The sequence below is a fragment of the Gorilla gorilla genome, chromosome 23 (assembly GCF_029281585.2).
Source record: "Gorilla gorilla gorilla isolate KB3781 chromosome 23, NHGRI_mGorGor1-v2.1_pri, whole genome shotgun sequence".
NCBI lineage: Eukaryota > Metazoa > Chordata > Mammalia > Primates > Hominidae > Gorilla > Gorilla gorilla.
Genome location: NC_086018.1, coordinates 31,761,748 through 31,789,149, shown reverse-complemented (window position 1 = coordinate 31,789,149; position 27,402 = coordinate 31,761,748). Strand labels below are relative to the sequence as shown.

The following is a 27,402-nucleotide window of genomic DNA, read 5'->3' as shown; positions in this document are numbered from 1 at the left end:
AAGAAATAATCATAATATTCAATATGAAGGATTTAGGTTAAAGTAAAAGGAAAAACACCCTCTGGCAAGAGTTCTTAGGATCAATTGCTGAGGGAGAGCAGAGACTGAGGTGTTTTTGCCTCTTACTAGTAGTATATAATCCTTGGCCACTTAATTAATCTCTCTACGCCTTAATTTTCTCATCCGTACAGTGGGGACTGGAAATAGTGTTTATCTCATAGGTTATTTTGAGAATTACATAAGCAGCTATATGTGAAAAAATATAGAAAAGTGCTTGACATATAAGTGCTACTTACTGCTAGTTGCCTTGACTTATTGCTGTAAGTAAACTGTGAAAACAAAAATTGTGATTTTAATGTTGTGATACAGTCAGCCCTTCGTATCTGAGGGTTCCACATTCACAGATTCAACCGTGATTGAAAGTCTTCAGGAAAAAAAATGAATGGTTGCAACTGTACTGAACACGTGCAGACTTTTTTGTCATTCTCTAAACAATACGGTATAACTATTTATTTAGCACTCACATTGCCTTCGGTATTTTTTGGTTAAGTTTTTAAAAAATTTATTATTACCATTTTGAGATGTAGTCTTGCTCTGTTGCCCAGGCTGGAGTGCGGTGGCACAATCTTGCTCACTGTAACCTCTGCCTCCCGGGTTCAAGTGATTTTCCTGCCTCAGCCTCCCAAGTAGCTGGGATTACAGGCACATGCCACCACACCCAGCTAATTCTTGTATTTTTAGTAGAGACAGGGTTTTGTCATGTTGGCCAGGCTGGTCTCAAACTCCTGACCTCAGGTGATCCACCCACCTTGGCCTCCCAAAGTGCTGGGATTACAGGCATGAGCCACCTGTAATACCCGGCCTGCATTAGGTATTATAAGTAATCTAGAGATGATTTTGAGTAAAGTATATAGGAGGATAGGTGTAGGTTATATGCAAATACTATGCCCATTTGTATGAGGGACTTGAGCCATCTGTGGATTTTGGTATCTGTGGGGGGTCCTGAACCAGGCCCTCACAGATACCTAGGGAGAACGGTAACTCTCGAAGGAGAATTGAGTAGGTGGATCCTTCAGGTTTAAATCTCCTATCTGGCATATTGGGCAATACCTATTTGTTGGAATCTGTTTTCTACCCAATCCTGTGGGGGAAATGTGGGAGTAGAGAGAGATGAAAACCTCATTAAGGGCCAGGTGCGGTGGCTCACGCCTGTAATCCCCGCACTTTGGGAGGCCGAGGTGGGTGGATCACAAGGTCGAGAGATTGAGACCATCTTGGCCAAGATGGTGAAACCCCATCTCTACTGAAAATACAAAAACTAGCTGGACGTGGTGGCGTGTGCCTGTAATCCCAGCTACTCGGGAGGCTGAGGCAGGAGAATCCCTTGAACACAGGAGGCGGAGGTTGCAGTGAGCCGAGATCGCACCACTATACTCTAGCCTGGCGACAGAGTGAGTCTCTGTCTCCAAAAAAAAAAAAAAAAAAAAAAAAAAAGCAAACTAGTTAAGACAGCTTTTCTGCCCTCCAGGAAGGAAGGATTGCCCCTGAAATGTACTTAAAATATCTTTGGTAAGCACTTCATCAAAGGCTCTCTCATTTGAGCCTCAAAGCAACCCTCCAAGATAAAGGGTATCATCTTAATTTACAGATGAATAAGGAAGCTTATCCAGAGACAGGGGACTTGTCAAGGTCACAGCCAGTCAAGTGCAGCATCTGGGCTTGAACCCACATCTATCTAACTGCACAGCCCTCTTTTTCTGCACTTCCTTATCCTAAGAGATTCACAGGTCTTAGTGGTTCTCATTCTCTGTGACTGGTGGAATGTGTACGCAGGGTTTGTTTTCCATGCTTTAGACTGAACATTCCCTAGAGGGGACTTTTTTTCAAGTCAACATTCTCTGTTCAAAAGGATTTTGCTTTTTTCAGTTTTACTTTCTAGTCTACACTCTCTAGCCCCGTGGTCTTTCATCTGTTCCAAAAGAATTCCATTTAGAAAATCGTGTCAGATTGGTTGCAGAAGCAGGCTCAGCATTGACAGTTGTGATCGGCTCCATTAGGTGTTTATTATTGGCAACTCACTGAACATAAACTCCTGAAGCTTGAGAGGGTGGCCTTTGGATAGAATCTGATTCCATGTATTCATTTAACAGACAGTTATCAGGCACCTGCAGCTGACAGGCAATATGCTAAGTTTTAAAGAATGCAAGGTGGATCTGATGGAGTGGGTATCTGTCTTCTGGAAATGCTAAGGCTGGTGGGGAAAGGAGTCAGTCCAACCAGACCACCGTCATGGCGGTATAAGGGTTACCCAAGAGGGAAGGATGCGTTTGGGAATATGGAAGGGGAGAACCAAGCCAGCTGTTTTATAGACATCTGTTCCTTGGGAATCTGAAGCTTTTTATAGCTGTGTGCAATGGGTGAGTTCCGCTCTGTTAGGGAAGCACCATGTGGGTTTATCTTTCTTTCCACCTATAGTCAGTGTGACACCTATGTCAGGAGGTGGGTAGAGATGAGGTCTTAGGGTCCATTGGTTTTTTAACTCCTTTGTAGGTTTCATGATTCCCTGGTCAAATAATCAGGTGAAAGATCATGGGCCATCCACTTTGTCTGCACCAACCTGCTCCCTCTTCCGTTGACACATCACGGCCAGTCTTCTGCCGTGGTCTGAGGATATGCCCTCCCCAGGCTGTCCGTTTGTTGTTATCCCTTCTCTTCATGTTTTAATGGTTTCTGTGATTCTCTGGACCTCTTCTTCCGTATTGAGGGTGGAAGCTATGAAGACAGTCCCTAGTGAGTGTGTTTAGGCTTTCAGTTGTGACTAGGGTACAGTCCCATGCAGATGGAGGTGGTGGCCTCTCCCATCTCCTTGCCTTGGCATGTGCTCTTTAGTCGATACCATTGCCTTTCTCAGTCTCCTCTGCCCAGAATGCTGGAACTGTTCTGCCATCCTGACCATGCACAGGGCAGTCAGCACCTTTATCTGCCCTTCCAGAGTGGTCCATGCACATCTCAGCTTTGGGTTGTTATAGATCTTTTCTGTTGGTCTCTTTCATTAGACTACACTTTTTGAATCCATCCTCTGGTCTAGTCTTTTTTTTTTTTTTTTTTTTTTTTTTTGAGATAGAATCTCACTCTGTCTCCCAGGCTGGAGTGCAGTGGCGCCATCTCAGCTCACTGCAACCTCCGCCTCCCAGGTTCAAGTTATTCTCGTGCCTCAGCCTCCCATGTAGCTGGGATTGCAGGCGTGCCACCATACCCTGCTAATTTTTGTACTTTTAGTACAGACGGGGTTTCACCATGTTGGCCAGCTGGTCTTGAACTCCTGATCTCAAGTTATCCACTCGTCTAGGCCTCCCAAAATGCTGAGATTACAGGCGTGAGCCACTGCGCCCAGCCTGTTCTAGTCTTCTTTTGAAACACAGCACATGGTTCGTACGTGGTACATAACAGGTGCTAACTAAATGCTCCTTTAAGTATGTTAGTTCAGGTGTCAAAGTTAACCTATACTATAAAGTGTGCGTGTGTATGTGTGTGTGCGTGTTTGTGTGTGTGTGTGTGTGAGAGAGAGAGAGCTTACAGTTTTTGTTATTTACTTATTTATTGTCTCAGTTTTGAAGACTGCGAGACGGCAGCATCATCTCTTGGGATGAAAGGTTAGCAGGAAGCCTAGATCAGTTGAACCCCTTTCAGGATCTATGAGATGTTTCTCTTCCATAACTTACATCCATCTCCAGTGCTAAGAACTCAGGCCTTCCTCTTTGCTTTTCCTTTCAGAGAGTATTATGAGGGAGGCCGAGGACTTCATGCTCCGGACAGAGAAACGGCGTTGGGATTAGGGATTGCCACTTCTGAGAGGATGCTGGGAATCTGCAGGGGGAGACGGAAATTCTTGGCTGCCTCGTTGAGTCTTCTCTGCATCCCAGCCATCACCTGGATTTACCTGTTTTCTGGGAGCTTCGAAGGTAAGAATGGAAGCCAAAGTGAGAGGGAAGGAGGGAAGAAAGGGAACATTAGCTGTCGTAGAACCCTAGAAAAGAAACTCAAAGCCATCTAATAGGAATATGTATTTCCAGTCATGGGAAGTGACTTGTCTAGAATCACACAGGTAGTTGGCAGCAGTGAACAGTGTGAGGAGAAAAAGGGAAAAACAAGCAAAATAAGGCATACCTTGATGCAGTGGGAGTGTGGTGGGTACAGAAATGTCAAATCAAGTCAATTACTTTGTCAATAATGGGAGAAAAGGTTGGGCCCTGGAGAAATTACTGAGCTATTCATGGAGCCATATGTTTCAAGAGTTGGTCGATCTTTTCATTCATTTATTCACCCATTCAACATTGTGGTGGTGGTGGTGGTGGTGGTGGTGGTGGTGGTGGTGGTGTTTTTTGTTTGTTTGTCTGTTTTTTTTGTTTTGTTTTGGTTTGGTTTTTTTGAGACGGAGTCTCGCTCTGTTACCAGGCTGGAGTGCGGTGGCGCGATTGTGGCTCACTGCAACCCCTGCCTCCCGGGTTCAAGCGATTCTCCTGCCTCAACCTCCCAAGTAGCTAGGACTACAGGCGCCCGCCACCACACTCAGCTAATTCTTCTATTTTTTCGTAGAGATGGGGTTTCACCATGTTGGCCAGGATGGTCTCGATCTCCTTACCTTGTGATCTGCCCACCTTGGCCTCCAAAAGTGCTGGGATTACAAGCGTGAGCCACTGCGCCTGGCTGTGTTGTTGTTATTATTGGATGCCTGCACTAAACTTGGTGCTGAGAATATGGAGATAACAGATCTGGGGATTCACAGGATAGTGGAGGAGACAGATAGGCTAAGAAATGATCGCGGCACGTTGCGATGTGCGTTGTGATGGAGGAAGGCAGGGTGCTGTGGGAGAGGTTTGTTGGAGCTGTCAGACCTGGGCTGGGGATGAAAGATGATCAGTTACGTGAGGGGCCGAGCGCAGGGAGGCAACAAAGGATTTGCTCTCCCCAAACAAATAAAAACAAATGATGATCCCTGCTACTTTCCAGAAATCAGTGGGAACAGCAAGACTCACCATTTTTCTAGCCAGCCGTTTCAAATACAGTGCAATGTTTTGCCTGTGGAGATGGTTTTCTAGGCTTCAGAGAGAGAGGGAACGGCAGCGCTGAAGAGCTGACTTTATTTTTATTTACCCCCACACTTGAATTTCAGAAGGAAGATCTCAAATGAAAATCTGTCTCAAGGAAGTCACAACTGTGTTTTTAAATGTTTCTTTTATGCATAATTTTATTGGCAGCTCAAGGCTACCTTTTAATTAGGATCTCCACTTCGCTTTCTGAGATTTGCCTTGAGTTAGCTAGACTGAATATAAACAAGGTGAAACTGTGTGCCTGTCTAGCAGGGAGGGCTCAGGATGCTCAGCCCAGTGCCGAGGCCAGGTGACACACCCCTGTCCCTGTTCCCACCCTTTAGGTGCATCCCTGGAGCAGTCAGAACCTTCATCTAAGCAGGTAGATAGAGCCGATTATGCCATGGCAGTGGATGGGAAGTTTTTGGAAAAGGGACTAGAGAGAGGAAGGGGAGTTGATGTTGGTCTTGATGTAAGGAAACATTCTCCCAGAGATCATGGAAAAGCCCTTTTTATAAAAGAAGTTAGAGGTACCACCCGTGCTAGTATAGGTTTAATAAGTAGAACATTGACTTTTAACTAAGCTGGTAATAATAATAATGGTATAACAAGGACAGTGATGACAGACACTGTGATTCTGTCATCACAGTGATGACGACAGTACAAACAACTAGTATTTTGAGTATTTCTACAGGCCAGGTATTGTTATAAGGACTTCTACATATGTTTACTCTTTCTTCACAATGATTCTTTGTGCCAGGTGCGTTTAATACACCTATTTTACAGATGAGGGGGATGAGGCAAATAAGCTTCAGTGATCTGCCCATGGTCCCAGAGGTGGTCAAGATGGAGCCTGGATTGGACTCAAGAGCTTGAGTTTTTAACTGTAATACCGTGCTATAGACTGGGGCCTCAATGAGTGATTGAACTTTGGTCAGGGATTTGACAGGGTGTCACAAAATCTGGGTGAGGAAAGTTGTACAATTTTGATTTGCACTCTTTGGCAGAAAGCCAACCCAAATTGATTTTTGGTGAAAAGAGAATTTGATAGTTAATAGGATTTGTAAGTTCAGAGATAGGGCAGGCTTCAGGCAGAGTTGGATCCAGGGGCTTGTAGCTAGGTCTCCCTCTATCCCTTTGTTCTATTTTTCTCTGCCTTGGTTTTTCTCAGGTTGACTTTATCTACATAGAGGAGGTTTCAGGCTTGCATCCTGTCCTCACCAACCCCAGTAGAAAGAGGATTTTTTCCTTTTGCTAATTCCGCAATATCGCCTCTGATTGAATTGCCTGTGGTAACTCCTCCTGAAACCAGTCACTGCGGTTATGGGAGGGGAGTGAGGTAGGCTGGTACTTTTTTGTTAACTTTAAGCCCTGTGCCTATTTCTGGTCACAGGATGATAGATAGTTGCTTAAAACACGTTGGGTGAGATTGGGTGACTGGGATGGCCACCAAAGGCAAATGGCATGGTTTCCCAAAGAGAAGAGATTAGAAGTTGATCTGGATTATGGAGAATTCATAACTGTCTGTATTTATGGTTAGATGTGTTGATGGTCAATTTGAAGGCAGCTTAGAACCATCGTGGCCGGTGGAGTGACTGATCACTAACTTTGAGCAATTTCACCAGACTGGCAGATAGATTATGGGAAACTGGAAAGATCATGAAAATACTTTGAGGCAACATGACAGGCTGGGTGTAGGTGCTGTATCTATCAACATGATCCTTTAGAATGAACCCCACACTTGGGACCAAATCACGAGCTGCATTTAGTAGGGGCTGGGTGATGTGGGCATGTTAACGCAGTATTTTAGCTAGGATGACAAAGGCAACAGATTTCTATTACTGAGTGTCAGTTAGTGTGCATTCGGGCTGCCGCATTTGTATTTGTGGACTGTATGCTGTAAGGACAATCTAGATGAGGCAGCATGCTTAGGAAAATCCAGGTGAGTGACAGTGCCCGTTCAAATCTGGTTATGTAAGAAATGGTGGGAAGAATTGAGGATGTTTACCTTAGAGAAGCAGAGGCTCAGGGTGTACATGCTCAGCTTCAGCAAACAGACAAAGGGCTGTCACCTGAAAGAAAGATTGGGATTGCTCTGGTGGCCCCAAACCTATGGAGGGACGTGGCAAGGAGCCAGATGTCAAGCTCCTCATAATGAGGATCATGCTGACCAGAGCTGGAATGAGCTGCCCAGGAGGTAGTGAAATACCTGGCATGAGAGATGCAGAAACACAAGTCCAGTATCGTGGGAGGGAGCTGAGCGAGACGGGCAGTTACACAAGGTGACCCATCTGACCCTGCCTGACCCAGAGATCCTGAGGCTCTGGGAAAGTCTGAGTATTTATCAGAACACAAAGGCAATGCCTCCATGAAGCTCCCTGCCGGTTGCCGCAGACAACAGTGCATTTCCCAAAGGGCCCGCAGAGACATTATTTTCTTTGTAATTAAACATCACAACAATGTTACAATCCATTTATTGACACCCTTGAGTTTTTGGTTTCGTGGCAGGTGAAGCCATAAATAAGGGGCAGAGTTGCTGCCGGTATTCATGGAAATACTATTCATACTTTATGTGGGTTTATTTATTTTTTGACTCTGTTTAATATCAATGGATCTCCTGAGAGCAGAGCCAAGAACTCCCTCCGAGATGTGGCTGCTCTCAGCATAGGGTTTTGGAGTTGGATTACACGCCGCAGCATGATATATTGAGAGAGCCCTGGAGGGGGTCAGCTGTCTCAGGATCTCAAATCAGTTCAGCCAGAGGAGCTGGGTGATCTGGGGCACACTTGCTCTTCATGCTAGGCCTTCGTTTCTTCCGACGTGAAATGAAGTTGTCGAGTGCACTTAGCAGGGTGCTGACATTCTACCTACAAGCTTCTGATTCTAACGTCTGGTGTAAGTGAACTGAAAATGACCAGAATCTTCCCCGATTAAGGGGAATTATGACACTAAGAGGGAGTCAGCTTACTGTGATTTGCTCCTGAGCATGGAAGCAGGATCAATGCATAAATGTTATGGGGAGGCAGGCATTGTCTCCCTGTAAGAAAGAACACCTGTTTCAGTGACTCAGTTGTCAGGCATGGAGTTCACCATCTGGGAAAGAGATGAGATTCCCATTCCTTGAGACACCTTTTGAAGGCCCAGTGACCGCTGGTGAAGGACGCTCATCAGGTGGTGTTTTTGTTAGTGCGTTAACCCCTTAGTTCTTAAACCCAACTCCTTGCTTTATTTCTTTCCCAGTCCACCTTTCTTTCTCTAACATCTCAGTCAGCATTCCCAGCTCTACGCCGTTCAGGCCCTAAACTTGGGAGTAATCCTTGTCTCCCTTCATTCACTCCGTGTCTCGGTTGCCACCTCCTGTTGAGTCTAAGCTCGGCCTTGTAGCTGCGTCACTTGTTTCCCATCTTTCACCACTGCTGTCGCCCTGGCTCTGCCACTCCTCCTTTGTGATCAGGACTAAGCACAACAGCCCACTTTCTTGCAGGTCTCCTTCGTTCTTCAGACTCCTCAGGGCTAAATCAGAGCACCGCTCTGCTCCTTGTCAGCCCCTCTGGCCCATCCCCTAATCCCCATCCTGCCTCCCATCATCTGGCATCCTCTACCCAGCCACGCCAGATTCCTTTAAGTCCTGGCATACATCGCCCTCTGTGGGCTCTGCTCTTCCCACCTGTTCTTTCTTCTCCCTGACGCCCTCTATTGCTCTTGCTTCCTTCCTCTTCTTTGTCTGGCTGCCTAGATCCTTGGGTCTCAGCTGAAACACAATTAATTGCTCCTGACCCTTAACTAGCAGGCTTCCTTGGCTCCCTATTTACCTAACTCCTTGTATGTACCCTTAATACTCAGGGCTCTTTATTTTTCTTGTTTTTATAATCTTTTGTTTTCACAGCAGATTTACAAGCTTTGGGAACGGAGAAAGCGGGTCTCTTTAGCTCGCCCTTCCACCTCTAGCACCTACTGCAGTGCCGGGAGAAGATTTGGTCCCCAAATGTTTGTTGAATGAATGAGTGAACGAACACATGTGCCCTCCTCCGACTTTGAGTACTGACAGGACTCATCATTGCCTCCTGGATCCACTGTGGACTCCTTACCATGACTCTGGGGTCTTCCACAATTGTTTTTTCCCCAACCTATACTGTCTGTCTTCAGGGTATAATACCCTGTTGAACTACCTGAGAAAACTGTTTCTCTGATTCTTAATTTTCACTCTTGTGGTCTTGCTGCCCACTATTCAGTTCTTTTTTCTGTAACCCTCCCTCCCAGCCAACACCTTCAGTGCCCACATTCAATGTCATTTTCCCCTAATGCCAGATCCCATGTGGAAACTTCTATGACCAGCACTCATCAAGAGATATTTTGCTTGTTTGGTGTCTTTCTAACCACTTACTTATGAGTTTCTTGAGAGAAGGAAGTGTTTTATTCGTCGTTACACTCCCAGTGTCTAACTGAGCACTCACTCCTAATGTGTCCTTAGTGAATGTTCCCTGGGAAGGACTGTGGTATTGAGGGACACAGGAACCACTGGTAGGGAAGGGCTCTTGGTGCTGTGAGCATCTGTGATTTATGAGACCTGAGGATGTGGCTCCTTTCATTTGGTCGTGATGTTAATTCTGGGTCTGGAGTAAATCTGCTCAACTACAGCCCCATTTGAATTTAGAGCATGCCTGTTATTTTCTATCAGAATCACCTTTTCTCAGAGCCCAGTGGGTTTTATTGTGGGATGTGGTTCTTCTTTTCTGTCCATCAAGGAGATGTGTTCGGCTATTAGAGACTTATCAGCATGTGGAAAAAGCGTGCTTTTCAGCCATTCAGAAAACTCTTCACACATGCTGCCCTCTGATAATTCATAACCAGCTCGGTGCAAAGGTTTCCCATTGTCAGGGAGGCAGGCCGGGACAATGTGGGTGTTATTTAAAAGCAAATGTCTTCAGAGGATGTGAAGTCCTGAACACTTAAAACCAGTGTCATGAAAAGGCAGAGGATCTTCACTTCTGAACTGATATCAGCCTGCACCCCTGTTTTGTCATTCCTAAAGCCTGAGTTCCCTGTTGGTTCCGTTTTTATCAATGTGAACCCCCTCTGAAATGAACGTTTTTGAGTGTTGTCACAGTAAATTTCAACAGAAAGAAATACGGTTCCGATACTGGGCTATTTTGAAGACTGGCAGTGAGAGTGAAAGAATTGTAAGTTAAAGCTTTTTCTTTGCGTTATTATTATGGGGGAATCCCAGGGCACTTGTGTGGTGGAATAGGCGAGATGGGGGTGGTGCATTTTATCCAAGGAGGGTTTGTCCAGACATGACTGATTCCCCAGCCCTGTGTCTGCTCCCCCATCCCTCAGCCCCTCAGCCCAGAGAGTGTGCTGGAAGGTCTGGGAAGTCAGATTGTACAAGGTATTGGTGAATAATCTGCTGGAGCTTTCAGTATCCACCAAGTCTAAGCTGTGCAGCAGCTTTAGCAGGAAAGCCTATTTTTGCTGTCCTACCAGTGGTCCAAATGTATCATTTAGTAAGGATATTATGGAGTATAAGAACATAGGATGCCGAATGCAAAATGAAATGGGACTTATAATACAAAAGTTGTGTTTTAAAAAAAATGGATCAAAAATGAAGAGCTGGCCGGGCACGGTGGCTCATACCTGTAATCCCAGCACTTTGGGAGGCCGAGGCGGGCAGATCACGAGGTCAGGAGATCGAGACCATCCTGGCGAATACGGTGAAACCCCGTCTCTACTAAAAATACAAAAAAATTAGCCGGGCATGGTGGTGGGCGCCTGTAGTCCCAGCTACTTGGGAGGCTGGGGCAGGTGAATGGCATGAACCTGGGGGGCGGAGCTTGCAGTGAGCCGAGATGGCGCCCTGCACTCCAGCCTGGGCAACAGAGCAAGACTCCGTCTCAAAAAAAAAAAGAACTTTTTCAGCCAATGTTTAATAACTGTTAGTGCTGAGCTTGAGCAAAATCTTGCAACGAATGAGAATGTGAGCATGCAAGTGGGCTGCTCTGAATAGTGCCCAGGTGACACATGTATCCCGAAGAATGCCCAGTGCATGTGTCTGTAGTTCTTACCTTGAGACTGTTAAGAGTCTCTTTAAGGTCTTGGCATCTGAGAGGGCAGTAAAGTCTATCCCAATTATTTGCTTGTGAGATGGTTACAAAGATGACCTCTACTTTCCTTTTACTTTTTCTTAAGATGGAGTCTTGCTGTATTGCCCAGGATGGAGTACAGTGGTGCGATCTCAGCTCATTGCAACCTCCGCCTCCCAGGTTCAAGCAATTCTCCTGTCTCAGCCTCCTGAGTAGCTGGGATTACAGGTGCCCACCCCCATGCCCAGCTAATTTTTTTGTATTTTTAGTAGAGATAGGGTTTCACCATGTTGGCCAGGCTGGTCTTGAACTCCTGACCTCAGGTGACCCGCCCACCTTCGCCTCCCAAAGTACTGGGATTACAGGTATGAGCCACTGCACCTGACTTGACCTCTACTTTTCTTATACATAGCCTTTGGTCTTAAAATAATATTGGCTATCCTGCTAGGGTGGAAAAAATAACCCTGCTGCATCCATTGGCTGCATCTCCTTTAAGAGGTCATGGCAAGAGGCCTGGACCAGGAATCAAGAAATGTGGTTGCCATGAGTCCCAACATGCAACTTGTATGAGTTTCCTGTGGCTGCTATAACAAACCACCACAAACTTAGTGGCTTAAAAAAAACCATACATTTATTATCTTACAGTTCCAGAGGTCAGAAGCTCAAAATCATTCTCACTGGGCTAAAGTCAAGGTGTTGGCAAGGCTGGTTCCTTCTGTAGGCTCCAGTGAAGAATCCATCTCCTGGTCTTTTTAAGCTTCTTGAGGCTGCCTGCTTTCCTTGGCTTGTGATGCCTTCCTCCATCCCCAAGGCCAGCAGTGTGGCATCTTCAAATCTTTCTCTCTGATGCTAACCTCTACTTCTGTTGTTATATCTCCTTCTCTGGCTGTGACTCTCGTACCCCCCTTATTAGGACCATTATTATTATTATTACTATTTTTTTGTGATGGAGTCTCGCTCTATCACCAGGCTAGAGTGCAGTGGTGTGATCTCGGTTCACTGCAACCTCCGACTCCCTGGTTCAAGTGATTCTCCTGCCTCAGCCTCCCATGTAGCTGGGATTACAGGCACGTGCCACCACGCCCAGGTAATTTTTGTATTTTTAGTAGAGACGGGGTTTCATCATGTTGGCCAGGATGGTCTCAATCTCCTGACCTCGCGATCCACCCGCCTTGGCCTCCCAAAGTGCTGGGATTACAGGTGTGAGCTGCCCCACCTGGCTGGACCCTTGTAATTATATTGAGCCTACCCAGAAAATCCAAGATAACAACCCTGTCTGAAAATCCTTAATTTAATGGTACTGGCGAAGCCCTGTTGGCCATGGAAGATGACATATTCATTGGCCATGGGGATTAGGATGTGGACATCTTTTGGGGGGTCATTTTTCTGCCTTCCATACCACTTTCCCACAGTCCCATGCTCCCACGTCCTCTCCGTTCTCTTCTTGTCCTTTATGGATAGAGCAGAGATAGTGTGCCATGCACTTTTCATATGGACATCTCATTCTTCCCTTGGAGTTTTGGGTTCTTGCATTTGAATTTGACATATATGTATCCAACATTTCATTTACAGCTCATGAGAAAGGCACTGTATTTAGATGTATTGGTCTGAATTGTCTGAATGATTTAAGACCGTAATACTTCATCTATGATAGGTGTTTAATCAGTAACTGATGATGCGTTAAGGTTTTCTGAAAAGATAAGTTCAGAATGTCTGCTCTTTGTTGCAGGTTTCCTGGTTTTAAGTCAATTTTATTTTATTTTATTTTTTGATTTTGGATACCAATTTAACAAAAGGAGGGAGGATTTTATTCAGAGGGTCCTTTTGATGTTTGAATAGGTCTCTTAATTTTAAGTAAAAGATAGCCATTTATATAACTACTTTGGAAAACTTACCCAAAGTATTACCAAGCAAAGCCAAGCATACCCCATGATCCCTTAGTTCTACCCCTAGCAATACACCCAGGAGAAATGCATGTAGGTGGAAACAAAAGACTAGTACTAGAGTGCTCACATCAGCGTTACTTATAATAGCACCAGACAGGAAACTATGAAATGTTCATGAACACTAAAATGAGAATAGTGGGGCTGGGTGTGGTGGCTTACGCCTGTAATCCCAGCACTTTGGGAGGCCAAGGCAGGCAGATTACTTGAGGCCGGGAGCTCAAGACCAGCCTGGCCAACCTGGCGAACCCCCATCTCTACTAAAAATACAAAATAGCTGGGCTTGGTAGTAATTAGGTAGTAATTAGCATGCCTGTAGCCCCACCTACTAGGGAGGCTGAGGTAGGAGGATCGCTTGAACCCTGGAGGCGAATGTTCCAGTGAGCCAAGATCGTGCCACTGCACTCCAGACTGGGCAACAGAGCAAGACTCTGTCTTAAAAAAAAAAAAAAGAAAAGTGGCACATTTATATAGTGAAGTACTATAGAGTGATGAAAATGAAATTACTCTCAGTATTGAGCAAAAGAAGACATACACAAAATAATACATACTATAGGATTCCAATTATACCAAGTTCAAAAACAGGCAAAAATTAATGTAGGCTCTTACCAATCCAGATGGTGGTTAACTCTGGTAGGGAGGGTAGAACAGAGACTGGGGCAGGGCCCAAGGAAGACTTTGGGATGCTGCTAATAATTTAATTCTAATTTTTGTTTGTTTGTTTGTTTTTGTTTTGTTTTTTGAGACAGAGTCTCAATCTGTCGCCCAGGCTGGAGTGCAGTGGCAGAATCTTTGCTCGCTGCAACCTCTGCTCCATCCCCGGGTTCAAGCGATTCTCCTGCCTCAGCCTCCCAAGTAGCTGGGATTACAGGCGTGTGCTACCACACCCAGCTAATTTTTGTATTTTTAGTAGAGATGGGGTTTCGCCATGTTGGCCAGGCTGGTCTCGAACTCCTGACCTCAGGTGATCTGCCCTCCTCGGCCTCCCAAAGTGCCAGGATTACAGGTGTGAGCCACCACGCCCAGCCTTAATTTTAGTTTTAAACTGTGTGATGACTATATAGCTGGGCTCACTTTATGATAATTCACTAAGTATTTCACTTAGGACTCGTTCATTTTTCTGAATATGTTATTTTAGTTTTCAAAAAACTATGCAAATCTTGATGATAGCAGAATTTGAAGTGATTTTGTAGGTTTTGCATTGTTTTTAGATGAGAGGAATTTTCTTAACCTTTGGGATATATGAGTCTATGTCATTGTTGGGCTTTGAAGTTCAAATGCTTTTTAAGAATGAAACTTTTCTTTAGAGATCATTGTTTAACACTTCTATGTAACGACATTGGCTTTTTTCCTTTCTGATATACCATTTGGACAGATATTCACCCTATGAGAGTGGATCACAGCACTGATTTCAAGTTCTGAAATTTACTCATAAAAACCCTAATCTGTATGAGTGTTTTCATCAGTTGGAAACAAGACCAGTATTCTTAGCAGCTCTTGCAATGACACGGCTCTAATTAATACTAAAACAATATTACTGCTTGATATTGACCCCAAGCCACATTAGATAATATTCTCCTTTGTGTTATTCAACAAACATGAATTTTCATAAAAATCCTTATTCCTGGAAATGGAAAAAAAACCCTTTTATTATTATATTGTGGAAGATATAGAAACACAAGAAGGAAATGTACTATTTAAACTATAACAATAATGGAAACTGTAGCAATCGTTTCTATTTATCGCATGTTAAACCAAGATTGGCTGCATCTGGCTTGCACTTGTGTTGGGTTTGGCCCGCCTACTGCTTTTACCATTTTTGAATTTGTTGCTAATGGTTAAACATTGGGAGATTGCATATAAGAAGTCATGATTTTTGGCTTTCCCTAAAAAAAATGAAAAGATCTGCAAAACCAGACCCTCATTTCATCATAGTAGCTACTGGCTGGAGCTGAGTACCGGCTGTCCATGTGCACAGTGCTCGGATGATCCATTTTGTCATGATCTCCATCCTTCCTTGTTGATCCTTGTGTCATCCCTGCACTGTCGTTTACATAGAACAGAATTGAGAGGGAAGAGCTTCTGGTATCTGCGTATAGCAGTGGTTGACTCTGTCTGGCTCATTTAGACTTTGAGTTTCCACCTTTTGGCCTGGTGCTGGGCTAGGAATTTTACACATATTATCTCATTTATTCCCCCAAACAACTTCATCCTTGTCCCATTTTATAGATGAGGAAACTAAGGCTCAGGGACATTGTACCGTTTGAGCAAGGCCACCAAGATAGTAAGCAAGGGAGCCTGTCCTTGTCTAAAAAGGTCCTTTACTCTGCAGTCACTCAAGAACTTGCAGATATAGAAACAACTGGTAGATGACATTTCAAAGTCGATATGCTCAAGCTTTAGACAAGGACGAGACAAACCCTGAGACAAGTGAAAATGGGGTATCTTGGACAAGAGAGAAGACATGCGAACTTCTGTGGCTAGCAGGATTCTTATAAGCCAGTATAACGAAAAAATTCAGTTAATCCTTTAATGCAGTTTGCATTTTGTTTCTGTCATAGACTCATATAATCAAGAGAAGGAACGGACATCAGGAGTCATCTAGGCTGGCTTACAGCCTAAACAGATAAAAGTTTTGAAAATTACAGAAGGACTTTTTATAGGGCAAATGTTGATGGTTGGGGGAACGTAGCCCCCAAGGACAAGTGGATGGGAGTTTGAATTTTAGTAGACATCATTTAAATCACAGAGTGAAATAGACAAGTTACTCAACGTCATTGCAGGTCAGTTTCTTCTCCATAAAAAGGAGAGCACAGGGCTGGGCGCTGTGGCTCACACCTGTAATCCTAGCACTTTGGGAGGCCGAGGAGGGCGGGTACCTGAGGTCGGGAGTTCGAGACCAGCCTGACCAACATGGAGAAACCCCATCTCTACTGAAAATACAAAATTATCCAGGCGTGGTGGCACATGCCTGTAATCCCAGCTACTCTGGAGGGTGAGACAGGAGAATCACTTGAACCCAGGAGGCGGAGGTTGCGGTGAGCCGAGATTGTGCCATTGCACTCCAGCCTGGGCAACAAGAGCTAAACTCCATCTCAAAAAAAAGAGGAGAGCACAACCTGTAGCTTACACCGCTGTTATAAAGACTAAATGACCTGTTACATCCGACAGTGGTCATTTAACAAATCTTTGTTTTTCCTTTGATTCTCATATTTTTCTAGAATCCTGGAAAGTCTCCTGGGAGGGATGCAAAAACGTCACCCACCTGGTCCAGAGAGACCCTTGTTTTACAACTGAGGAACTGAAACCTAGAGAACTGTGATATAACGGAGCTCACAGCCTCAGCAGCCTTCTTTAGGCATTAGAAAGGGGCAGGGAGAGACTCCCTAACATACTGCAGCTGTGGTCGTAAATGCACTGGCACTTCCTTGTGAATGCATTGGCCATGTTTGGAGAAAATTAAATTATTTCATCAAAATGACCTGTAGTGAGAACTTTAAAGAACAAAGAGGAAAGGGCCATCCTCTGATGCAGAGTTTAATCACTTTCCTAACGGATATGTTGGATGGGGCTGTCTAAGTCCCAGTCCTCCTTTTAAATGCTGTGTGTCCACATTGAGTCACTTAACCTCTCTTACCGCATATTGACTCTGCGTAAATTGGGGGTGCTGTTGAGGGTTTTTGCAAGATGAAAACGAGTCCATGGTGCCTAGCATGGATTAGGTTTGCAGAGTCATTTTGTCTCAGCAGCTGCTTTGGATATGTTGACTGTACTTCTGGAAGCAACAGGTCGCTCAACGAGTCAACAGAGTTGAATATTTAAAGCTACATGGTGGGAGGTGGAGGTGGAGATGGGTGGATCACGAGGTCTGGAGATCGAGACCATCCTGGCCAACATGGTGAAACCCCGTCTCTACTAAAATACAAAAAATTAGGCAGGCGTGATGGCGGGCACCTGTAATCCCAGCTACTCGGGAGGCTGAGGCAGGGGAATCGCTTGAACCCGGGAGGTGGAGATTGCAGTGAGCCGAGTTCATGCCACTGCACTTCAGCCTGGCAACAGACTGAGACTCTGTCTAAAAAAAAAAAAAAGCAAACCTGCATTGATAGGAAGAACCCTGGCCATGCCAAGATTCCTTCTTTCTGGGGTGGAGCCTTAGATAATGGATAGTTGGCTTTTTTTTTTTTTTTTTTTGCTCCAGCAGAGGGCACACAGTGCCCCATTTCTGGCACACAGCCAGTGATGGATGCTTGAGGTGGTGTCCCAGCTGGGAACCCTCTCCATTGCACCTGTTGATAACAATTATGATTAATTTGCTTGGCCCTCTTGGACATGAGCTTTCTTGATACAGTGAAATAATCCCCCCATAACCTAATTAGGGAAGGAGGGTTTACCATTTCAGATGAGGTCACTGAGCGCCAGTGCCACTGGGTGGATCACCAAGGTTATTCATTCATTCCGCACACACAGTCAGGCACTGTCTAGGGCACTGGGCATAGAGCCCTGAGCCACATGGGCAAGTCCCCTCTTCTCATGGAGCTTAGTTTTCCTAATGGATGGAGAGAGATGTTGATCGAAGAACATCATGCTCTGCTGAGTGTTGATAAGTGCAACAAAGAAAAATAAAGCAAAGTGAGATGATAGTGCCAGGGCAATGGGCCTGGTGAGGAGTGGGGAAAGGGAAGTGCTGTGTTAATAGGGTGATCTGGGCAGGCCTCTCTTATAGGTGACATTAAGCAGAGCCAGGTGGTGAGGGGAAGGAAAAGAGTTTCAGGCAGGGAGAAGAGCAAGAGATGGAGAGTGCTTGGTGCTTTTGTAGGATGCCAAGGAGGAGTCTGGGTGGCTGGAGAGAAAGAGAAGAGAGGAGAAGCAACATGGTGGATGAGGTCAGAAGGAGAAGCAACATGGTGGATGAGGTCAGGAAGGGTAGGCAGGGACCTGTCACACAGGCCTGCAAAGTGGATCTTGGCACCTTGGCCTCTGGCTTCTCATTCCTTGCTCTCCTCTCCTCGGGAAGCTTAGTCCTTGCAATCTGGACTTGCCTTTAGCTGCTAATCAAAGTTCAGAGGAACCTGAGAGAGTATTTCCTCTTCTTGCCTATAAGGAGGTCACCTAGATCTCTGGTTCCAGCATTTGCTAGATGATAAGAATCACCTGGGGCATTTGTTTAATATATAGACTTCCAGTCCACCCCGGGGCACTTAATGAACAAGACAGCCCAGAATCCTGCCCTAGATCTACTAAACGGGGTTCCTCAGGGGAGGTGCCCAGGTGTCTGTATTTTTAACAAGTGCCTCTCTTCTGGCCCACTTGAGAAGTTTGACCTGGATTAAGTGCAGCCTCTGGGTTCCTGGTCTCAGCGCCCCCTCCTCCTCTCCTGGGCTCCAGGACTTGGATTTAATAATAACCAGCATGGTAACAACATCGCTGATGGAGTGCCTACTGTTTATCTTGCACAACAGCCTCACTCCCTATTTTATCTCCTCTGACTTAAATCTTAGTTTTCACACCAAGTGCCTGGCCAATATATTGTTTGTACTTCTGTTAATCATTTATTATGTTGAATTGCACTTCATTTATGTAGCATACTTCCTTTTTAGAACTTTCCTGTGGACTCTAATAACATTGCCTAGAAAAGTGCCCAGCACAAAGTGCCAGTGCCATTGGGTGGATCACCAAGGTTATTCATTCATTCCGCTGGCAAAGTCATTGTTATTATTATTTGCTTGGATTTCACACACCTCAGATAGTGAGGACTCACCTTTCCGTAGTCATATCCGAATCCTTAGTCTTTGGCAAAATACCTGAAATCGAGTAGATGCTCAATGAATCTTGAAGTGCCAGAAATAAAAATAATATTAGTTACTATTTATGGAGCATTTATTGCACATCAAGCACCAAGTCCTTGACTTGTAGTAACTAGTTTCTTCCTCAGAACTGTCCTATGAAGTAGGTGCTAATATTCTTATTTTGTTTTGAGACGGAGTCTTGCTCTGTCGCCCAGGCTGGAGTGCAGTGGTGCGATCTCTGCTCACTGCAAGCTCTGCCTCCCGGGTTCACGCCATTCTCCTACCTCAGCCTCCTGAGTAGCTGGGACTACAGGCACATGCCACCATACCCGACTAATTTTCATGCTAATATTCTTATTGTGCAGATGGGGGAACAGAGGCACAGAGAAGTTTGAAAATAGGTAAAGCTGAGATTGAACCCAGGCCGGCATGCCTTGTGTGATCTCTCTAAGGTTTCTTTCATTTCTTAAATGGGTATGGTTGTAGATCTCTTTTTTTTCTATGTAAGGTTGCTCCCTCCTGGTTAGTTCTCCACAGGGATCAGGTAGAGTTGGTCCTCTCCCTGTGTGTGAATAATGCCTCACAGATCCTAGGAAATGTACTAGGTCGGAGCTTCCACCCAGGCTCAGTGGGCTCGGTTGTGTCTTTTATCACTTTTCAAGCCATGCATTTTCTTTGCCTCCTGGGATCCTGTGCCAGTTGCCTTGGCTTCTGTGGCTGATGGATGATTGGATCCAGCCTTTCAGGGCAGATTAGGGTCAGCCTGCTCCAAGCAGTAGCGAGAACCGGGCCCTCGCCTTTCCTTTCCTAGAAGCTGTACCTGTGAGTTAATGCTTCTCAGAATGCTGCACTTAGCTCACTTGAGCGCAGTTTGGGGGCAGATTGGTTCTTGGACTCTTCAAATCCCCAGTGCAGACATGAACATAAGCCTTCTGGGTGCTCAGATTGTCAGGGCACACACAGGCACTGGTTCTGAGCCAGCACTGAAGGAGACAGGTCTGACAGAGACGAGCACCTCACCCACAGCTTAATTTCATGTTTTGGATAAACACTCAGAGGTGAGTGGCATGAAGGGGCGGATAAGCAAAGATCACCGAGAGTGAGTATTTACAAAATTTTTTCATTTTGCTCTCACCAGTCTTCTTCCTAATAGCTCTTGCTGCTCTGATGGCTCTCTGACAAATAGAAAGGAGGCTGTTTTCCCTCTGGTCCACACCTCTGCTCCAAACAGTCCCTGTATTGCATTCCAGATGCTTCAGTGACAGGTAGTCATCAGAAAGAGACCCTTGGATTGCATATTTTCTTGGCTCCTTCGCTTGTTCTGTTCCCTGGGTGAAATCCCTCGGCTCCTTCAGGCTTTGAGGCAATTCCTTCCTTTGGTCCTTAGCGTGGGATAATAGAAATTAACACTTGGTGGGGCTTTGCTGTGTGTGCTGCTCTAAAGCACTTGCATTTATGTTCATGACACATCACCCAGGGAGGCACTAGCATCACCCTCCTTTTAGAGGGAAAGGCAGGTGCAGGATGTTGAGAAACTTGCCCTAGGTCCCAACCTGTGAGTGGCAGAGCCACCTGTGTGGCCTGGAGCCCACGTTCTCACCCACCATATATACAGTGCATCTTGCTGCCTGTCTTTCCTCCTTCTCCTCCCTCCTTTCTATGACAATCATTTGGCTGTAGGTAGTTCCTCCTCTGTGCTGAGCACTGTACCAGTCAGTAGGAAACAGGGACAATGAGGTGTTTTCCAGGGCGTGAGCGTGGCAGAGCCATCCAGAAGTCCAAGTGTGTCCCCGGTGCGATGAGAACACAGTACATAAGACCTAATAGGGCCCTGTAGGGCCAGAGGTCAGGAGAGGGCATCACGGCAGCAGGCATGCTCTGAGGACCCATGGGAAAGCACGTTGTCATTTAGGAAGACACACAGGAGCCACATAGCCTGGGCAAGAGGAAGACTAGCAGCTCCCAGGTACGCCAGGCATCCCCATTCCATTCCCATCACAGAGGAGCATCCACCTCCTGGGAGTGGGGATAGTAGGACTGGAGCGGACAGGGGCTTTGCAGTCAGAACACTCAGGGTTTGAAACCTGTCTGTTCCACTTACCAGCTGGGTGACCGTGGGCTTGCCTCTTGCCTTCTGTAAGTTTTCTCATGTATAAGTGGAAACAACAATACCGTCCTCACAGATGTATTTGAAAGTCTGAAGAATGATGAGTTTTGCAGGCAACTGACACATATTAAGTTCTCAGCAAATTGCAGATACTTGTTTTATTTCTTTCGTTTTTGAGGAGATCATGTATTGATAAACTTCAGATCTGTGATTGCAAATAAAATAGAGTATTAAAAAAATCTGTTGCGGCACATAGTTGTTGCTCAGTAAATATAAAGCAAAGGCGTAATTTGCACGCAGTTGGACTGGATTCACAGCCAGTGGGGCATGATGGAAAAAGCACAAAATGAGAACTGAGAGTGGCTAAGTGGATTGCTCAGGGTCACTCAGCTGGTATGTGAAAGAGCTCACTTTCTCATTGAATCTCCACAACAGCCTTGTGAGTCAAGCTGGGCTAACGTTATCTGTCTCTTAGAGAAAATTAAAACCCAGGGAAGGTGAATGTCTTGTGCAAGTCAAATTACTGGATTGTAGAATAATGAACTTCATCACTAAATAGCCATGTGACAAGTCGAGGACTCCCTTTCGTCATCTGTAAAATGGGGGTGGTGATATGGTGATATCTGCCCTGACTACCTCAAAGAGTTGTGGTGGAGGTCAGATCGAAGAGTGATAATAAGCCTGGCTTCTATATAGAGAATGATCTATGGTGGACAGGAATTTAGGCCAGATCACCGGCTGGGTAGCCAACGTACTTATCCAGATAAGCAGTGAGGTGACCTGAACTTAGGTGGTGGCAGTGGCAATGGAGATGAGGCAGAGGTGGCTGCCTGGGGATAGGTTTTGGAGGTAGAGGTTTTAGGCCTTGGTGATGTTTGGGTTGTGAAGGAGAGAGAAAGAAAGAGTCAGTGATGACTCCAGGTTTTGACCTGAGCAAATGGATACTGGCAGAGAGGTCGGTGGGAAGAGCTGTGTGGGACGAGTGATCCATGGCTGGTTCAGGACATATTGATAGCTGATCAAAGATCTGACAGTGAACTTCCAACACGCTCCTACCTGGGTATATTAAGCCATTCTTGTGTTGCTATAAGGAAATACCTAAGGCTGGGTAATTTATAAAGAAAAGAGGCTTATTTGACTCACGGTTGTGTAGGCTATACAGGCATGGCACCGGCATCTGCTTGGCTTCTGGGGAGGCCTCAGGGAGCTTACAATCAGGGCGGAAGGCAAAGTGGGAGCAGGCGTGTTACATGACCAGAGGAGAAGCAGGAGAGAGAGTAAGGGGAGGTACCGCTTTTTAAACAACCATATCTCACAAGGATCGCACCAAGAGAATGGTGCTAAACCATTCATGAGAAATCTGCCCCCATGATCTAAGCCCCTCCCACCAGGCTCCACTGCTAACATTGGAGATTAGATTTCAACATGAGATTTGGAGGGGACGAAGATCCAGACTCTATCACTGGGTGTTGGAACTCTTGAACCAGTGACATCCAATAGTGAGGTGAGCTAGAAGCCAGTGTCAACCATCTTTACTAGGAAAACAAAAAAAAAGACATTATTTGGAAGGAAAGATTGGGATGCCTTTTAAAATTTTCCAGTGTAAAAAAGACATTGTACTTTTGTTTTTATTATAAAGAAAAATCTGGTTGAAGTAAAGCTGAAGCATCTGCGTGGTTTTATTAGGCAGTGCTCTTGCCATGTGGTAGGGTAGAAAGTGCAGGGGTTCTTGCACCAGAAGACCTGGGCCCTGAATCTGATGCTGCGACTTGCTGGCTACATGGCCTTGGAGGGGTCCCCTGACCTTTCTGAACCTCAGACCAAGTGGGCTCCTAGTCATTGCTTTAGGGGCTGGTATGCCAAGTAAGGGAACTCATACTACATGACAGTTCCTTGCGCACATTGTGCTCGGTGCACGAAGGTTGATGAGTGAGTGATCGCCTCCTTTATGAGAACAGGATAGGAAAGAACAGCTACATCATCACATGAAGAGTAGTCACTGATGCTTGTGGAGCACTTGCTATATGCTAGGTGCTGTTCTCTGTGATTTACTTGGATTAACTCATTCCGTCCTCACAACCACCCTATGAGGCTGGTCCTATTATCCCTGCTTACAGGCGAGGAAACTGAAGTACACAGAGGTTCAATGACTTTCCCAAAGTCACTCCCCTGGGAAGTAGAGTTGGGGGGACTCCAGGGCTCACCGTCTTGTCTCCAGGGACCGTGCTTTTGCTTACCAGGCTTTATTGTCTCAGCCTGTAAAGAGGAACCCTTGTCAGCCCCATCTTACATATGAGCAAACTGAGGCCCCAAATGGTTAAATGAACTGCAGAAACACAGCCGGTTGGTGACAACTGGTACGTTCTCATTTGTGAGTGGTTAAAAGTGGGGTATCTGAAGCTGGTTCTGCTGGGACCCTCAGCCAAAGACCAGTTCTTTGCCCGAACAGAGGCTCCATCCATCTGGAGGGTGGGCGTGGAACCCACTCACGTTCTCTTGCACACCCCTCCTGGCTCTGGGCTCTGGAAAGGTTGGATTTCTCGCAAGGTAATTGCAGGACAGAGCTCTTTCTCTCTTCCTGCTGCCATTCCAGGCGCTTGGCCTGTGCTTTCTCAGTGTCTCTGTTTCTGTGCAGTCGCTTTCACGGGGTCCTCACCTCATCCTGCCTGTGGCATCATGAGAAATTATGGTCATGGGTATTTACAGGCTGTGTTGGTGCTGCCAGAAACCTGCTCTTCTCGCGACTCCAAGCCCAGCGGTGTTGGGTGCAGTTGTTGGCTCCGCATTTCTGCACTTGGCTCCAGCACACTTGGGTGTGTAGGAGAGTCTCAGCTCCCTCCACCAGAAATGTCTGCAACTAATCCAGGTGACTAATATTTGATGTTTCAGTTGTTGGGCTTTCTATAGATATTTATATTGCTATCAACCTGTGCCTTGAAGGTTAAAACTGGCTTTTGGGCCTCTTTAAACCACCTACTGTGCTTTGCACTTAGTGGGAGTGCATTCAGTAGTTGAGGTGGTGTTCCTATTTCTGACACTTTATTTACATTTTTAACCTACCCAAGGGAGCTTGTTATTGCATGATGTATCGGGTGAGCTATTGTCAAGACTGTAATCTAATTAAATGCTGGGGTCCAGAAGCCTCAGTGCTTATAATGTTGCAGCGTTTATTCCACACATGTGGCCTTCATGCTCAGTGTGCTGCTTATCATCCACACAGCAGACATATTTTGACAAAGGCTTGCCTTCTTTTATGAATCCCAAACTAGTAGCCTTCACATTTGCAATTTTCCTTCTATTTAATGAAATGGTTCCAGATCATTCTGTGACAATCGAAGGTAAACATTGCTCTGCACAAGGCCTACTCTTCTGGGATTCTTCCATGCCTCTTTCACATTTCTCAAACTCTTAGGCCCAAATGTCAGGTGGTGTGGGATTTGGAGAGTCGGGAATCCTGAGCATATTTGAGTTGAAAATTCACACAGAGCTTGAGTGAGTGAGGATGGCGGTGGCGGGGGAGGGCATGAACTGTTTTTGCTTTTATTTAATGGCGCATCTTTGAGAATGATCTCGTGGCTTTTGAGCAGGTTGCAGGATTTCAAGGTCTCCATAGTGGTTTGGTTTGCACCTTTCTTTTTGGATATGGAGGTTTCCCCTAGGTGGCCAGCTGATTTTTTGGTGCCTCCATTTATGCCCTAACCCCTTGTTTTTCTCTTAGATCATTGCATACCGAGCACATATTTATTAAGTACCAAGTGTACGTCTGATACTGGACTAGAGTCCGAGAAAGACACTAAGATTAAGACATAGTTTCTGTCCTGATGAAAATTGTTCTTTTGTTAGTCTTAGGTGATAATGAGCTTTCTCCGAGTGGTCATTTTCTGAAGATAATAGGTCCTCGGAGGAAACCAGGAGATGAGATGATGGAAACACTGATTAATGAGTAAAGAGAGAAATTATAGAAAGGTGGGAAGCAAGAATTTAAGGCTGAGAGCAATCTTCTTTTGCAGGGAAGGACTCACTATTGCCATTTAGCATACTTGCTATAATAGAAGTATGTATGCCGGTGTTCAGGAATCCAGAAAAAGGGACACCTAAGTATCCCGGGACATCCAAGAAAGCTTTTGTGGAAGAAGATGCCTCCTGGGCTGAATCTTGAAGCATGACTAGGAATAGGCCAAGGAGAGGAGTCAGAAGACCACGCTTGAGTCCTGCCATTGTTGGGCTCTCCAGGAAGTGATGGTCAAGGTCTCTGTGCTGAGATCGTATGCCAGATGTGGTGTTAGAGATCAGCATGTTTAACCCAATCAGTCAGATGATCCCAGTAGGAAAAGCAACACAGCAAGTCTGAAACACTGTATCGTACCACACAGTGCCTCAGCTCTCAAATTTCTCTATTGGCTTTTGAGCCCTGCAGAAAATCAGCTGTGTCTTTCTACATTCAGGGGGTCCTTCTCCACTTCTGTACTCATACCTTGAGGTGCTCTCATCTCATCCCCCGCCTCCTTCCATGCCCTCATCTTTGGCTCTCAGTGATTCTGTATTAATAGCAGCGATTAAACTGCCTCATCTCATCAGGGAGGAGATATTAATCTTCATCAGCCCCAAGGAAGAGCTTAATTTTTTCCTGCTCTTCTCCTCTCCCCAGGCTGCCCCACTGAGCTCGGGCGCTGTCAGCTGCACCACTGTCTGTGGGACATTTAGTGATCTGCTTCTGCAGATGCGTTTCAGTGAGTTCACTTCTCTGACTCCCTCCCTTAGCCTCCCTGCACCCAGAGCTTCACAGGCTGTAATTGAAGACCACTGTCAGGAGAGGGAGAGAAGGGGAAAAATACTCCCTCAAATAGAAATTCCCAACTTCATTGTCTTGCGCGGCTGCAGGGTAAATTAGACCAGGACAGTATCGCAGCTGGAAGCCGTAGGTTTTTTGGTTTATGAAATCCTGTTCAGCCCTTGGAGAAGTATGCCTTTTTTCATGCTATGATTCTGCAGTTAGCTGTGAACTGAAGATGTCAGATACCCAGGGGCAGGAACAGGAGACAGGGAGGCTCGAGAGTTCATCAGGAAATTAGGATGGAAAAGAGCTATTCCTGAAGCCAGGCATCCCAGGCTGGTCCTGCCTGTGTGCACCAACAGCCAGTGATAACTCAGCGCCCATCAAGTTTCTACACGTGCCCAGTGAGCCCAGGGCTGGCACGGTAAAGGACACATGGTATCTCATTTAATCTTGACAAACTTGCCAGGCATGTACAACATGTTATTCCATTTTTCCGATAAGGAAACTAAGGCCTGAGAGAGTAAGTACCTAGGCTGAGGTTACACGGCTTGCAAATTCTGTCTTAGCTTTCTTCACTCTTCCTGTCATACTCTGCCACTGTATCTAGGATGACTGTATAATGTCTTGTCCAAACTGGAACACTGTTAAGAATGCAGGGGGGATAGGGACATACATGGGGAGTGGTCCATGGAAACTGGGAAGCATGGTCTCTCTTTTTTTTTTTTTTTTTGAGACGGAGTCTCGCTCTGTCATCCAGGCTGGAGCGCAGTGGCGTGATCTTGGCTCACTGCAAGCTCCGCCTCCTAGGTTCACACCACTCTCTGGCCTCAGCCTCCCAAGTAGCTGGGACTACAGGCGCCTGCCACTGCACCTGGCTAATTTTTTATTTTTAGTAGATACAGGGTTTCACCGTGGTCTCGATCTCCTGACCTCGTGAGCCACCGCGCCCGGCCCTGGCATGGTCTCTTACGACTGCCCAACCAGGAGGCTGAGAGATGCTTCGTGCTCCTTTGGAAGCAGAGCTAGCCAGATGGACACTATTCCCCCTTCCTCATTTCCCTGCCCTCCTCTCCTCCCATCTGAGTCATCTGAGGCCCCTGAGTGCCCTGCTGGCTTTCCAAATGCCTGATGCTAGAGAGCCTGATTAGTTTGCTTTCACAATGAAGAATCTCAAATAACCACTGCCCCTTTGCCCAGCAAGCAGCCTTCATACCCAGACCACCTCCTAGGATCTATTTAACTCCCTCTACTCTGTGGGATTGGCCTTTGTTCAGCCTTTGAGCACACCTGGGTTGGGGAAATGGTTATTTTTCCCAGAATGGGCTTTATTTGCATTCCACGAGCAATCTTCTTACTCGGAGGGATTCCTGGGACATTAAATTAGCAGAAAATGACATTAGCGCTAAGAACCAAATTCGATTACCTGAAATACAAGTATTATTGTAAGAAATAAAACAACGTCATCTCCACCTCCACACCCCCAGATCATACCCTCACACTGAATTGTATTAATGCCAGTTTCCTTTTAGTTGCTGGCTTTGTGTGTGTGTGTGGCAGGTTGTCTCAAAGGCACAGAGTGTATAATAATAGTACATGTCAGCACAAGGCGAGCTTGT

General features: G+C 45.7%; 1 protein-coding gene across 7 annotated transcripts in view; it reads left to right on the top strand.

Annotated features, from left to right (window-relative positions):
- LARGE1 (LARGE xylosyl- and glucuronyltransferase 1) overlaps positions 1-27,402 on the top strand; it is a 759,370-nt gene that overhangs the window by 157,963 nt on the left and 574,005 nt on the right. For all 7 annotated transcript variants that reach the window (XM_055375362.2, XM_055375363.2, XM_055375361.2 and 4 more), the window contains one exon: positions 3,775-3,962. In XM_055375362.2, coding sequence (XP_055231337.1) covers positions 3,857-3,962 — 106 coding nt within the window. In that variant the 5' untranslated portion in view covers positions 3,775-3,856. The remainder of the gene's footprint in view (positions 1-3,774; positions 3,963-27,402) is intronic.